Genomic DNA, 14,703 nt, shown 5'->3' with positions numbered 1-14,703 from the left:
GACAAAAACTTCAACTCTGAAGTAGCTGCAGGTTCAAAAGGAGGTAAAGTGAGCTTTTCCAACACAAAATTGAGATCCCAGGAAGGAGTAGGAGCTCTCATTGGGGGTCTTATGTTCTTTGCCCCTCTAAGAAATTGCTTGAACAAAGGGTGAGAGAATAATGGCGGGTCACAGTCATAGTGAGCAGAAATGGCTGCAGCATGAACTTTAACAGAGGAGAAAGACAAACCCTTGCCTAATAATTCTGTAAGATACGGAAGTGAAACACTCAAATTAGGCACTGAAACATCAAAACTCTTTGTTTTGCTCCAAAGAAAAAATCTCCTCCATTTATCAGCATAAACCTTCCTGGTACTAGGCCGTCTGGCCTCCAAAATGACATTCAAAACTTGTTGAGGAAGCTGCGACCCCCCAGGGTCTAAAACAGAATACGCCAGGCTGTCAGATGCAGGGACTGAATCCTGACATTGCGGAAATGATTGCTTGCCTGGGACAAAAGGTGTGGAATTAATGGCAAAGGCCAAGGAGGCTCCCGTACTAAAGTCCTCAGCAGAGGGTACCAGTGCTGCCGTGGCCAATCTGGAGCTATCAGAATCATGCAAGGCTTGTCCTGCCTGACCTTTAGGAGCACCTTGGGAAGGAGAGGCAGAGGGGGAAAGGCATAAACGTGAAGGTTGTTCCAACTGAATGATAGAGCATCCACTTTCCAAGCTTTTGGGTGAAACAGCTTTGTGCAAAACTTTGGCAGTTGGTAATTCAGTGGAGAAGCGAACAGATCTATGTCTGGAGTCCCCCATGCCACCGTCAACTGTTGAAAGACATGAGGATCCAATTTCCACTCGTGGGGATCCACCATCTGTCTGCTCAAAACATTCGCTAAGGAGTTCTGTGCTCCTGGCAGAAACCTTGCCTGAAGGGTGAGGTGCAAACTGAGAGCAGTCTCCCACAAAATCATAGCTTGTCTGCAAAGAGGGTACGAATGGGTACCCCCCTGCTTGTTGATGTACCACATGACTGTTGTGTTGTCTGTCTGAATCAACACTAGTCCTGGGTGAAGTAAATCCTTGAAAGCCATCAGTGCAAATTGGACTGCTAACATCTCCTTCATGTTGATATGCAAATGTTGTAGTCTGGCAGGCCACGTGTCTTGAACCCATTTTCCATTGAAGTGTGCTCCCCAGGCCATGTCTGAGGCATCTGTCGTTAAGATCTGACTTGCCTCTGGTCGGGTCACAGAGAGTCCCTTGTTTAGGTGACATTCCTGAGCCCACCACAAAAATTCCCTTTGGATGCAAGGTATCATCTGAATGACAGTGTCCAAATCGTGGCAGTGCTGAGTCCATACGCTTTTGAGATACCATTGTAGCCTCCTCATATGCAGTTTGGCATTGGGAAGCACCAGAATACAAGATGCCATGAACCCCAAGGCTTGAAGGACTGTCCTTGCAGTCAGCCTGGACCGTAGAGACAATTGTTGGAAGTAAAGGGTAAGATTTCTTTGTTTGTCCGGGGTCAAAAATGCCATCTGAGAAGCTGTATTCAGTCTCACACCCAGAAAGCACATGTCCTGAGAGGGTACTAGACTGGACTTTGTTTCGTTCACAGAATACCCTAGGCACCTTAACACTGCCATAACATACTGTAGATGGTGAAGTAACTCGACTTTGTCTTGAGCCAGAATCAGGCAATCGTCCAAATAAGGATAGATTTGTATTCCCCTTAACCTTAAGTAGGCTATCACCGGTGCCAGGACTTTCGTGAACACCCTGGATGCAGTAGATAAGCCAAAGGGTAATGCAGAGAACTGATAATGTAAAGTCCCAGCCCGAAAACGCAGGAACCTCCTGCAGCTGGGCCTGATAGGAATGTGAAGATAAGCCTCTTTGAGATCCAGAGTTACCATCCAGTGATCTTTGCCTAATAGAGGCAGAAGTTGTTGCAAAGTTAACATCTTGAATTTTGGAATGTCCAGGTATGTGTTGAGAATAGACAAATCCAGAATTGGCCTCCAAGTGTTTCCTTTCTTTGGTACAAGAAACAGGCGAGAATAAAATCCTAGGCCCACTTCTGACGGAGGGACCCTCTGGATAGCCCCCATTTTGAGAAGTAAAGCAATCTGTTTGTGAGCCTCCATCTTTTGCTGAGAAGGAACGTCTGGCATGCCTTTGAAAGGAGGCAAGGTGTGAAAATAAAATCTGTAGCCTCGATCTATAATGTCCAACACCCATTTGTCCTGAGTGACCAAAAGCCAATTTTTTCTGAAATGTGCCAACTTTCCTCCCAGAGGAGCTGCCAGACAGGAGGGATCTGGCAGCTGGAGATACAGGTCATTGGGTCTGTTTACGAAAAGGCTGACCCCTGCCCTCACCTGAAGATTGTGCAGGGGAACTTCACGTCCTAGGCCGGAAAGAACCTTGAGGCATGAGCTCTGCCCCTACCACGTCTAGATCTGCCCCTAGACTGTAAATCAGAAGAAGGATAAGCCCATCCCTTAGTAGGCCAATTTCTGCTAAACTTAGGGGGCTGCACCTGTAAAAAATCCTTAACTGTTTGCATAGACTTGGCTTTGTCTTCCATTTTCTTCAAAACTGACTCCACAGGAGAACCAAACAGAACTTCAGACTGAAGGGGAGCATCCAAAATTCGAGCTTTAACATGCTCTGACAAATTCTGATCCTTAAGCCAGGCGTGCCTACGAATAACTGATCCAGTGGCAGCCACCCTGGAAGAGGCCTGAAGAGCATCAAAACCACACTGCAAAGAATGTTTACCCACCTGATCAGAGGCATGAACTAAATCCTGCAATTCCTTACACTCAATGCCCTCTGCTAAAGCATCTACCTTAGATTTCAACTGACTCAGGAGAAAGTTCTGGTACTTCAGCATATGAAACTGGCAATTCAAAGCCCTCATTGCTAGAGTGGAAGAGGTATACACTTTTTTACCCCACCTATCCAAAGCTCTAGAATCTTTATCCATAGGAACTGGATTCTTAACAACAGAAGCCCTGACACCCTTAGGTCCCTGGCTAATAGTTTCTGGGTCAGCTCTCGGGCTTTTATACAAATATTTATGAGCCTCAGGCACTCTGTAATACCTGTCTGGCTTGACCGGGGCAGGACGCAAAGAATCAGGATTAAGGGAAGCTTCAGAGAAAACATCCTGAACAACATCCAAAACAGGGGGTATAGCCAAGGGCCTATGCTGTGGTAAAAACAAAAATTCCCCAAGTCTCTTTCTAGAATCAGAGAAATCCTGACCTTCCCACTTAAAATGCTCTCTCATGGAATGCAGGGTTTCAGAAAAAGAAAAATCCTCTGGGGGGGAAGCAGAAGGACTAGAATCCTCTGCATCTGAATCAGAATAAGGAGGAAAATCCTGAATGTCTTCAGCCGAAGACTCCGAGTAATCCAAGAATGCTCCAATCCTTCCACCTCTGGCTCTACCCTAGGCCTCTTATCTGGAGGGGGCAAAGAACCCCTGATTAAGGTAATTAAATCTTCTGCCATTTTCAGCATATGCTTTTTAGGTACAGAACCTGCAGAACTAGGGCTGACGCCAGAGGAAGACAAACCAGGCCTGACCTTGGAAGGAACCTTAGAGACAGAAGTAGAAGGCCTAACCACCTTATGCAAAGGAGGGACTACAGAAACCTGAGAGGCCCCCTCAGCCTGACCCGACTCCTGAGAGGCCACATCCTGCAAAACTAAAGGCTCCCCCTGAGACTCAGCTGAAACCTCGGTTGGATCCACAGATTCCACCGTAGTTTCTAAAGAACCGGCGTCCGTAACGGACGACTCATCCTGCTTAGACTTTAACGATTTTTCCTTACGCTTCCTAGCGGTAGCAGGCGTCGGAGGATCCGACGGCATATTGTAATTACACCGCTTACCGAATACAAGCCTAGCACAATCTAACCTGCGTTTAATGGTGCGCTTATTAAATCTAGCACAAAAGCGACACCCGACCACGTCGTGCTCAGGCCCCAAGCAAGGAATACAAAGAGAGTGGTAATCCCTATGAGGTATCTGTTTCCCACAAGAAATACAATTATTCACTTTTTCTGACATCCGGATTTAACTGAGGCAAGAAAAGACAAAATATTCCCAACGGGTACTTAGCCCAACTTGGTCTTCGGTCTGAAACTCAGAATACGAAAATTTCAGGACGCCGAACGGCACTTGCAAAACGCTGCTTCTGCTTCGGACCATGCGGCAAGAAAGACTGAGGATATGGCGTCGGTCATGCGCTTTAGTACCACGGCGTACTGACGTCAGATCTGAGCGACCATGACCGACGCCAGCCTAACACTTTGGTATTCGGGCCGACCGAGGACAGTGGACTACCCACAGGTTATGACTGCAGCAATGTGAGATAAAGAACATCTTGAAACCACTTTCAGACTTGATGCTTACCAGTTAATTACACTACAGGTTGACTATTAATCATGAGACTTTTATTTCTTGTTCATTACAAAACAGATGCCCCAACTCCAGGCAATTCCTTACTGCCTAAATGTTACACTTTCACAGTTCAAAAGACAAGATGAATACCTGTGATTTTCGAAGGTTGTCAGCTGCCCTCTCAGCTTCAAGCTGAGATTGAGTTAGTCTCAGCTTCTCCTGCAACTGTTCAATGTCATCTTCTATCCTCTGAACCTGCTTCTTTTTCTGTCTCTCTGTTAAATACAAAGAACAGAAGTCACAGTGACAGAAAAGGAGTAGTCTAGCCAACATACACCAGACCTCTTCTCAATTTCATTTATTTATTTTGCAAGAAAATAAACTAGACCACTTGCCATTTTTCATTCCACTATCTAGGTATGTAATTAAGAAAAGATACAATGAAAATTATCATGAACTCGAGATGATATTCTGTTAACAATGCATTACTGAAATATACATTTTTGGTGTCTTAGCGAAACTTGTAAGTATAAGTGCCAAGTCATGAAGATAGAGATTTCCAGATCTGAGGTGTCTGCATACAGAAACCCAAAATAATACACAATGTGTTGAGCAATGAACATATTACTAATCGCAATAATGCTGTATCCAAGTGTAATGGTGGCTGTGTTTTCTGTGCATTTTGGCTTAATAGTCTGTGTAAGGATCTGCACTGGTCAAAGGGTATTATATAGATCAAAGTAAAATGTTGGAGTCAGTTTGCATCTGCTAGGGTAATGCAGTAAGGCTGATTTATACAGATTTTACTTCTGTGAAATTATGACAACTTGTTTGGCTGAAGCATCTGATATGACTGGCGTCCACACGCACGTGTGTGTGTGTGTGTGTGTGTGTGTGTGTGTATATATATATATATATATATATATATATATATATATATATATATGGATCACCTTCAGATGCCCGAAACGCCAAACCGCCAACACACAAATCACCGACACCAAAAGACCGACAACAAAAAATACCGACAACACAAAACACCGAATACCATTACACCAACACACTACACGTAAACAACACAGTACACTACATAACATATCCACTATCCCTAACCCAAACCCTAACCCTAAGGTCCGACACTACCGCACACTCACCCTACCTGCACCCTAACCCTAACTCACTTACCCACCCCTAACCCCAAGATCCGACACTACCGCACACTCACCCTACCTGCACCCTAACCCTAACTCACTTACCCACCCCTAAACCCACAGTCCCTCACTATCGCACACACACCCTACCTGCACCCTAACCCTAACTCACTTACCCACCCCTAAACCCACAGTCCCTCACTATCGCACACTTACCTGTCCGCTCCCGAACACTAAATCCCTCACTCTATCGCACACTTACCGAGTCCGTCGGGTTCTCACATTGTCGGTCATCTGCGTTATCGGTGTTTTCGACCCGTCGGATTCCGTGTCGGTGAAATGCGATTTCGGGCATCTGAAGGTGATCCATATATATATATATATATATATATATATATATATATATATTTATATATACACATATATATATATGGTTTCACTTCATATTGCCGAAATGCTGAAATATCAAATTGACAGTATAAAGCCAAAACCATCAAAACACTGACACCTCACATTCACGAAACCACAACACTGAACACACAGAATACAGCACACAACACACAAACCATAACACCCACACCACAAAACAATGACGTACAACACACCACCACACAAATACATACCTACACTACACAAAAGCAAGCTCCCCTGCACCCCCCACACACACCCTACTTATATACACTAACTCCGAGATCACACAAACAGTAAAAAAAGAAAATCACACACAGCCAACACACACACACTTATACCTCCACCTCCCTACCCTAACCCACTTGTACAAGTTACAAAAATACTCACACTCACTCACCTTAAATTACAGACACCAACCAAGCCAAAAACTTCTGTAGGATAACGTAAATGCATAACCACAAATTCAACATAGTCCTATTCGCGATTATGCACTTTCGTTATTTTGAGGTTTTGGCTACATGGACACGAATTGCTGAGATTCGATATTTCAGCAATTCGTGTATATGTCGTGAAACCATATACACACACACACACACATATATATTATATATATATATATATATATATATATATATATATATATATGGGTTACCTTCATTTCATCGACAGCTCATTTCACTGACAAGCAAATCAGCAAGACCACTTCACCGACAGTTCATTTCACTGACAACTCATTTCATCGACAGTGATATATGGCCTGTTCCCCACTGTAGTGCAATCCTGGAGTTAGAATATATAGTAAGGGGGGTGTGGGGGCAAAGCCCTCCACATACTTTGGTTGTATATTGTTTTCTGCAAAACAGTTATTCATTGCACTTGTAAGTATCCATCTGTATAGCTTAAAACGTTTATAATATGTGGGGGGTCAATGAAATGAACTTTCAGTGAAATGGTCTTGCTGATTTGCTTGTCAGTGAAATGAGCCGTTGATGAAATGAAGGTAACCCTATATATATATATATATATATATATATATATATATATATATATATGGGTACGTATCACTTCACCTAAAACTCATTTCACCTAAAACTCATTTTACTGACAAGTACTACAATAAGGCAAGTCAAAGGTATATGCCCTTTTCCCCACTGTAGTGCGATCACTGTTAGTATATATAACTAGGGGGGCACAGCCCCCCACATTGGGGTGTGTGGGGTATGAAGTCCCCCACTTACTTTGGTTTTATGGTGTCTGGTTTTGTTTTACATTATTTGGTAAAAGCCAGCTAGGTGGGGGGCTATGCCCCCCACATCCCCCTTTAATATGTACACTAACACCAGGATCGCACTACAGTGGGGAAAAGGACATATACCACTAACTTGCTTTAGAGTACTACTTGTCAGTGAAACGAGTTTTAGGTGAAATGAATTTAGGTGATTTGGTCTTGGTGAAATGGGTTTTAGGTGAACTGATACGTACCCATATATATATATATATATATATATATATATATATATATATATAGATAGATATAAATATATATATATATATATATATATATATATATGCACACACACAAACACGCACACACTGTACATACATGCATACAAACATATACACCTACAAATGCTCTAATGCTTGCACACACAAACACATAGGTTTTTACTTTATTTGATTCAGATGCAGCATATCATGCTTGGACCTTAACAAATTTGAATTTTTACGTAAAGCTTAGGTTTACTACTACTTGTCACATAATATTGGCAGTTTTCCATGTCTGTTTTTCTTCACTGCTGGGTTAATTTACTTAAGTGACAGCCTGTCATGCACAGCTGTCATTATCAGCTGCTTAATCCACGACAGAAAAGAACCATCACATTTTTGTGTTACTCTTAACTGTTTCCCTGGCTAAAACTGAAAATCCATGTGAAGATTATTACTTCAAGCAAAGGATTAAGCATCATCAGCAGGCAAGTTCTAGTCAATTTTCAGCTGTGAACCCATGCAGGAGCAGGAGGGGTAGTCAATGGATAAAAAGTGCACACCTATGTGTAAGTGTAGACACACTAAGGATGTGTAAGGCGTCACTAGAAACAGGTCACTACAGTGACATCTCCTGCATTAGTTAGACACCAGTGTCACAGCTGAATGAACAAACTGTTGATGTATTGTTCCATATGCAATACATGAATATGGCACTTCTCAAGGAGCAAAGCTCGAACTATTGCTAAAGCTGCAGTTAGCTCTGTACCAATGCTGAGCTAGGTTATGAAGAGTGGTAAACAATGTTAGATTACAACACCAGCACATGGTATCACAACCTGCCTCAGCAGGAATTTAAAACACTGGTAGGTAAACTCTGCTCTTCTTTACAGGGTGCAGTAAGTGCCAGTACAAGGCTAGTGAGGGGGGTATGCCCTGCACAACAATAGTAACTGTTATTTGCAGTAGACCTGCAATAAGCAGGTTGTGTCACTTACAGTAAAATCATAAATGGGACTACCCCCTACATTTTAAACCGCCCACTCAGATCAGAAAACCAAAACCTCCTACAAATTCACAAACCCTCACGACCTCCTGGTCACCTCCTGCTATCTTGCTCCATATCTAAACTATGGAACTCTCTCCCTCCCTTCCTGCACATTACTAACCACACCAGCTTCAAGTCTCTCCTATTCTCATATCTTGTTTCAAAAATAGGGATGCCCATGCTACTTTCCTACATAATCTCTCTCCTAATCTTTTCTGACTCCCACCCCGTACCTCACCCAATTCTCATACCTCTACTTTGCCTACTACTACATTCCATTACCTACACAGGACTGGTCTCCTGTTGCACTGTAGCTAATCCTGTTGAATCTTCTTATATCTACAATTGTGATTTTATTACAGCTGATAATTATTCTGTGTACATACAAAACATTTCCACTACTATCCTATTATCTGTATTTCCTTGAATCTATTCTAAGTATTATGCCTCATATGTATTACACTGTATTCGCAACTTGATGTAATCTGAACCTACTTCTTTGTATATATATATTTGTAATGGACATGTTTGTAATTTGTTATTGGAGCTTTTCTCCCCAGGCCTCCACTGAAAATGGGCTCTTCTAGGCCCAGTGGACTTCCCCGGTCATAAAACTGAAATAAATAAAGTTACCTACTTATCCTTACTGCAGGATAACGTCTGATAATGGGAAGAAGGCCAAAGACGACTGTGTGACAAGGGTAAGACATTCACATGAACTTGCTAAAAAGTTGGGGAGAGATAAACATTCTTTTAAAAAGCCTTGTGAGTGAACTGATGAAAAAGAAAAGGTTAGTACATATAGGTTTTGCTAGAAGGTCACATGCTGGAAGTAGTCCTGTTAACATGCATTAGTTTTCATACCGTAAATGCAAAGCAAAATCAATACCCAAAGACGGGCACAGATGTAACTATAGAGGACATCTTCCAGTAAGCAAAGCCTCCTATGGTTTATACAGTATGTAAAAGGTGACAGGATACAGCATAAAAATATAATCCTGACAACATCAGAGCTAACCGAAGACTGAATAGCAGTTTAGGTACCTACAGAAACTGGCTGTGAGGGTAGGGAATGAGTGAGTGACAATTACTGGCTCACCCATTCTGGGGGGGGGGGGGGGGCAGCTCTGGCTCACTGCACTGGTGACACCTAGCATAAGCACTTGGGTGAAAGTACAGTTGCATGCAAGTCATAAGAAATTCAGTTTCTAGAGACATATTTCCCCACAGTGGGCAGCAAGCAGTGCAGCTTAGAAAGGAGGCCACAGAAGAAAGGGGTGCTACACTGGGGGAGAGAGTACACTACATAATAGGACCAAGCAAAATGGTCCACTCCCTACCAACTAACATCACTATGGGGATGAGCTGATTTTGGACTCTTGAGCAGAAACAAATAGACTACATGGCTCTTGTCTAGGCCAAGGGTGTCTGGTTCCTGCTGTCATGGAGTGAATGGCCTGAATGGCAGAAGTGGTGCACGTACAGGAGCCATCAGACTAAGTAGTTAAGCCTTGACAGCTGATGGAAAAGACACGTTACCTGAGCTCCTGGAAGAGATGCTCTTATGCAAAACTTTTGCACTTATCTATTCTCTGGAAAAGGAAAATCAGTCCATTTCAAGCACATTCCACCTGTCGATCAAATTCACAAAAATATCTTTCATTTTATATCCATTATTGATGATCTGCCTCCATTCTGCTCATATCATCTGCCATCATGGTGCCCCGAGACATGGGATGCTCTCAGGGTTATGCCTGCTCCTGAGCCAGGAAAGAACAGCTGTGCTAATTGTACTTACCTATTACAATACATGCTTGAATTCCTCACTGCTGCAGTACTTTAGGTTATATGGTTTGTGTCTTGCCCAGGGTACAGCAACCAGCCAGCTTCAAAATGTCTGGCTCCCTCCTACACCTTCACTATGGCTGTTGATTTGCAGCCCAGTAGAGGGAAATCAATAAAAGCTTTCATCATGACTTTTTTGCCCATAAGTAGAGAAAGAGCTTACTCATCCTGAAATTCAAAAAGATATAGTATTAAAAAAGTTTATATCCCTACCAGTAACTACATGTACAAGAAGGGGGATGGAGGGTGGGTGCAGTTACTGCAGCAGTGAGGAACTCAAACATCTACTGTTATGGGTAAATGTGACTCGCACAACTATACCATGCTTATCACTATCACTCCAGCAGTAGCCTTTAAACTATATGGGTTGATTATCAGTCTATCCAACCTGGGAGGAGGAAGGATGTGGATCCAGCCCCTGGAGAATGAAGCCTCTCCTAGACCTACAGAAGTAATCCACTTTGTAATGTTTTGTAAAAGTATGCACACATGACTATGTAGCTGCCTTTAGAGCACTTTGAGTCCACCCCTTTCCAGTTCGCCATCAAAGAAGCCAAGGCCCTGGTGCAACATGCTTGGAACCTGCTTTGCATAGCTGTCATAACAAAAAGCAATAGCTGAAGACAACCTTACTGAAATAGTCTGTTTTGACAGGGATTGTCCTTTATTTGTCCCATCATGAGAAATAAACATCTGATTTGCTTTTCTAAAGGACATCAGTCTATCAAGATAGTATCTGAACCCCCCCATGCACATCCAGAGTATGCAGAACACCTTCTCCTTGGTTCTTAGTGTCCCGATAGAAGACTGGGAGACTAATGGCTTGATCTAAAATAAACTCTGAAACAACTTGGGCATGAATGAGGGATTTGTTCTTAATGAGACCCTATCCCTATGAAAAACCAGACAGAGCTCACCCACATGAAAGCTTGATAATCTTGTTGCAGATGTCAGAGCAATGAAAAGAACAGATTCCCATGTAATGAACTTCAAATCTGCATAAGCAAGTTCAAATGGAAACACAGTTAACTTTTCCAGCACAAAGATAAGATCCCAAGAAGAAGTAACCTATTTATGAAGAAGTCTCAGGTGTTCAAAAACAAAGAAGAGAGTAGAATCCATAAGCAGGCATTCTGAAATGGCCACAAGATGTACCTTGATAGAATAAGACAGGCCAGAGGATAGTCACTCAAACAAATATTTCAGCAAAAGTGGCACATAAATCCATGATGGGATCTGGGTTACTGGCAAGGCACCATCTAGAAAGAGGTGCCTAAAAGGTATCAGAACTGAGTCATCTAGGCAGTTACTTGAAATTGTTTGTGCTTTGGGTGCATCAAACTCTCGTCTTGTGTGAGTAGGTCCATTCTTTGAGGAAGCTTGTAGCAATTGTCCTTGGACAATTCCCCATGAGGGGAAAACAAACGTTGACAGGGCCAAAAAGGAGCCATCACAATGATTTTTAAGAGCCCTTTATCTTCAAAATTACCCTGGATATCAATGGAAAGGAATAAAGGAAAACTCCCAAACACAGGAATGAAAATGTATCAGTTTTCCAGGCTTGCTTGCCAGGAGCACTTTTTGAAAGGAGGCAAACAGATCTATTTGAAGTGTTCCCAAAACTGGACCATTTCCTGATTACCTCCCTCATTTGATCTGAATTTGTTAAGGTCTGTCTTGGTCCTGCTCAGCTTATCTGCCACTATGTTTTTGCCCTGATTGTATGCAAGATGCTTAGAGAGTTAAGGAATGCTAAAGAACTAAATTCCTAAGCAATCAGAGCCAGCCTGCACTGAGGGATAAACTTTTTGTGCCCCTCCCCATTTATGTAGCACTTAACAGTGGTGTTGTCTATAATTACCTACAAAGATCCTGGAGACCACAGGTGATGAAGAGAATTCAAGACATGAATACAGCCAACATCTGTTTGAGATTTATGTGCTTTGATCTCTAAATCACAAGCCTTGCACCTTTACCCTGAAGGAAACTGCCGCCCACCCAAAACCTAATACATCTGTCGTTACAGACTGGCTTGGGGTGTGAGATTGAGACAACTGGATTAGTTTCTGTTTTATGTCTCCACAATTCCTTTCTAACAAAGCTCAAACCTGGGATCTGAAATTTCAGTGAAAGCAAATATGTTGGGTCTATGTATTTTTTTAGAAATCTCTGTTTTTTTCTCATATGTAACCTTGCAAGAGGAATCATGAGAATCATACGAATTCATGAACCTTAGGATCCTAAAACATTTTCTTGTAGAAGTCCAACAGTGATTGGAGAAGCTCATGAAAGTTTCCATATAAAAAAATCACCTTCTACTATGTAAAAAAAAAAAAAAAAAAAAGTTTTTTTTACTGAGAGGTGTCTGTAAGACAACCCAGAAAGACAGTCCTGTGTGATGGGGGTCAAAGATGATTTCTGGATATGTATTTGGAATCTCAGAATGGTCAGAAGAGAAGAAACCCATTCTAAGAACTTTTAACATCTAGAAAAAGATAAGAGTCATCTAAACAAACAACTATGCAAATGCCATTCAGTCTGCATAGAGCTATGGCTAGATTTAGATACTTTGAGTTATCTGCAACACTCAGGGTGCTTATAAACAGCATTTCAGGGAACTGATATGTTATCCAGACACAGAGAATCTGAGAAATTTCCAGAAGCCAGTGACTATGGAAATGTTGATATGTATCTTTTAGATTTCATGTTAACATAAAACTCCCCTGAGGGATGAGAAGTAACAGATTCTGAAGGCTCAACATCTTCAATATTGATATTTTCACATAAAGACTTACAATGGAAAGATCCTCATTTGGTCTACAAGCTGGCTCTTTTTTGATACCACAGGCATTCTGGAATAGAAGATTTTGCCCCTCTGATCTAAAGGCACTGGTTCTAGGATGCCAAAGGTAAGTGCTAAAAAACATGAAGAAAATAACTCTTAGGTTCAGGTGAAAGGGAACTCACCTGAAGTGAGGAATTTGTATCCAGTGCCACCTGTAACCATCCAGAACCACTTTTAGCATCCAAGAGTTAGAAACAATGTGTTGCCAAAAGGAGAATGTAAAGTGTCAGTTTCTGAGACACAGAGAAGGGAATGAGGGGTGAGATGGGGGAAAGGTTGCTGGCACAGTCAATCAATCATTCTGAAGAATTAGACTGTCCCTTTTTTTGTAAAAGGACCTTGCTTCTTCTTCTTCTCCTCTTTCCATCTCTGTTTCTTCTCAGTTTGGCTTAAGATGGCAGCGACTTGTTTGTTCTGTTTTTTGTTTCTTAAGGAAAAGAAGATTTGAGAGATAAGTGGGTTGGGCCAGCCTCAGAAATCTTACAGATTCCCTGAGTTAATGTCCATTTCTCATCACATTTTTTGGGGACCTAAGTAGAAGATGAGCTAAACAAAGCCTCCTTGTTTAAAGCTGCATTTAGAATTTCAGGCATCTCATCAGCAAACGTTTGGTTATATAAGCAGGTATATCTTGTCAACACAGTGGCAGTGACCCTAGACATCGTATCTTCACAATCATATACACACTTTAAGGCATGTTTCAGTACTTGAGACAGATTAGAAACAATGGCATTCAGACAGCAGCTACCTTCAGACAGCAGCTACCTTCAGAAGGAAGTGTAGCAGATAATTCCTTCAAACTGTCTGCACAAAAGAGAATAAACTTCCACATGTATGCCTGACAGTTAAGGATTCTGTAGACCAAAGTGGAAGAAGAAAATATTCTCTTACCAAAACTGTCCAATGCCTTTCCTTCTTTGTTCACAAGGTAAGGATTGGTAGAAAAGTACAGTTGTGTAAGATCTTACCAATAAGAGCAGATGCCCTACTTCTCACTGTTGCAGTATTCTTTACTCTTGGGATATCTTGCCGAGGATAGCTGAACATCTGGCCAGAATATCAAAACCTTTACATCTGCCAGGTGTCATAAATCAGACACAAGTACTATGTGCAAGGCTTAGGATACCTATATGACATACAGAAGCCTAACTCTCAGAACTGAAGTGTTCCAGAAGCACCAGAGCAACCCCAGAGAAAGGTAATAACATGTACATCCAGGAAAGGGAAAAGGATGGAAAAAAAGACACCCTCAGCCAGAAGGAGAGAGAATGAAAGTAAAAGGGGACAGGAGGAAGCGACAGAGAAGACATCTCGCTGGTAGGGTAAGATATTACACAACTGTACTATGTCTTTCCTTATCACTGTTGCAGTATTCTTTACTCCGGAGTACAAAATGTACTAGAAAGTAAGGGGGGAGGAGGAAGGCAAAGAAGAGTCCTCCACAAACCCTAACAGATGTCCCTCGCATAACTCACCCTTGGCCCTGGAAATGACATCCAACTTGTAATGTTTGGC

At 42.1% G+C, this 14,703-nt stretch overlaps 1 protein-coding gene across 2 annotated transcripts in view; it reads right to left on the bottom strand.

Annotated features, from left to right (window-relative positions):
* Positions 1-14,703, bottom strand: part of DZIP1L (DAZ interacting zinc finger protein 1 like) — a 1,070,134-nt gene that overhangs the window by 748,907 nt on the left and 306,524 nt on the right. For both annotated transcript variants that reach the window (XM_044070018.1, XM_044070019.1), the window contains exon 4: positions 4,554-4,678. In XM_044070018.1, coding sequence (XP_043925953.1) covers positions 4,554-4,678 — 125 coding nt within the window. The remainder of the gene's footprint in view (positions 1-4,553; positions 4,679-14,703) is intronic.

The sequence above is a fragment of the Protopterus annectens genome, chromosome 4.part1, assembly GCF_019279795.1.
Source record: "Protopterus annectens isolate FY-2018-M chromosome 4.part1, PAN1.0, whole genome shotgun sequence".
In the NCBI taxonomy this organism is placed as follows: domain Eukaryota; kingdom Metazoa; phylum Chordata; order Ceratodontiformes; family Protopteridae; genus Protopterus; species Protopterus annectens.
The sequence above is the reverse complement of the archived record's forward strand: the minus strand, read 5'-3'. Positions and strand labels throughout refer to the sequence as shown.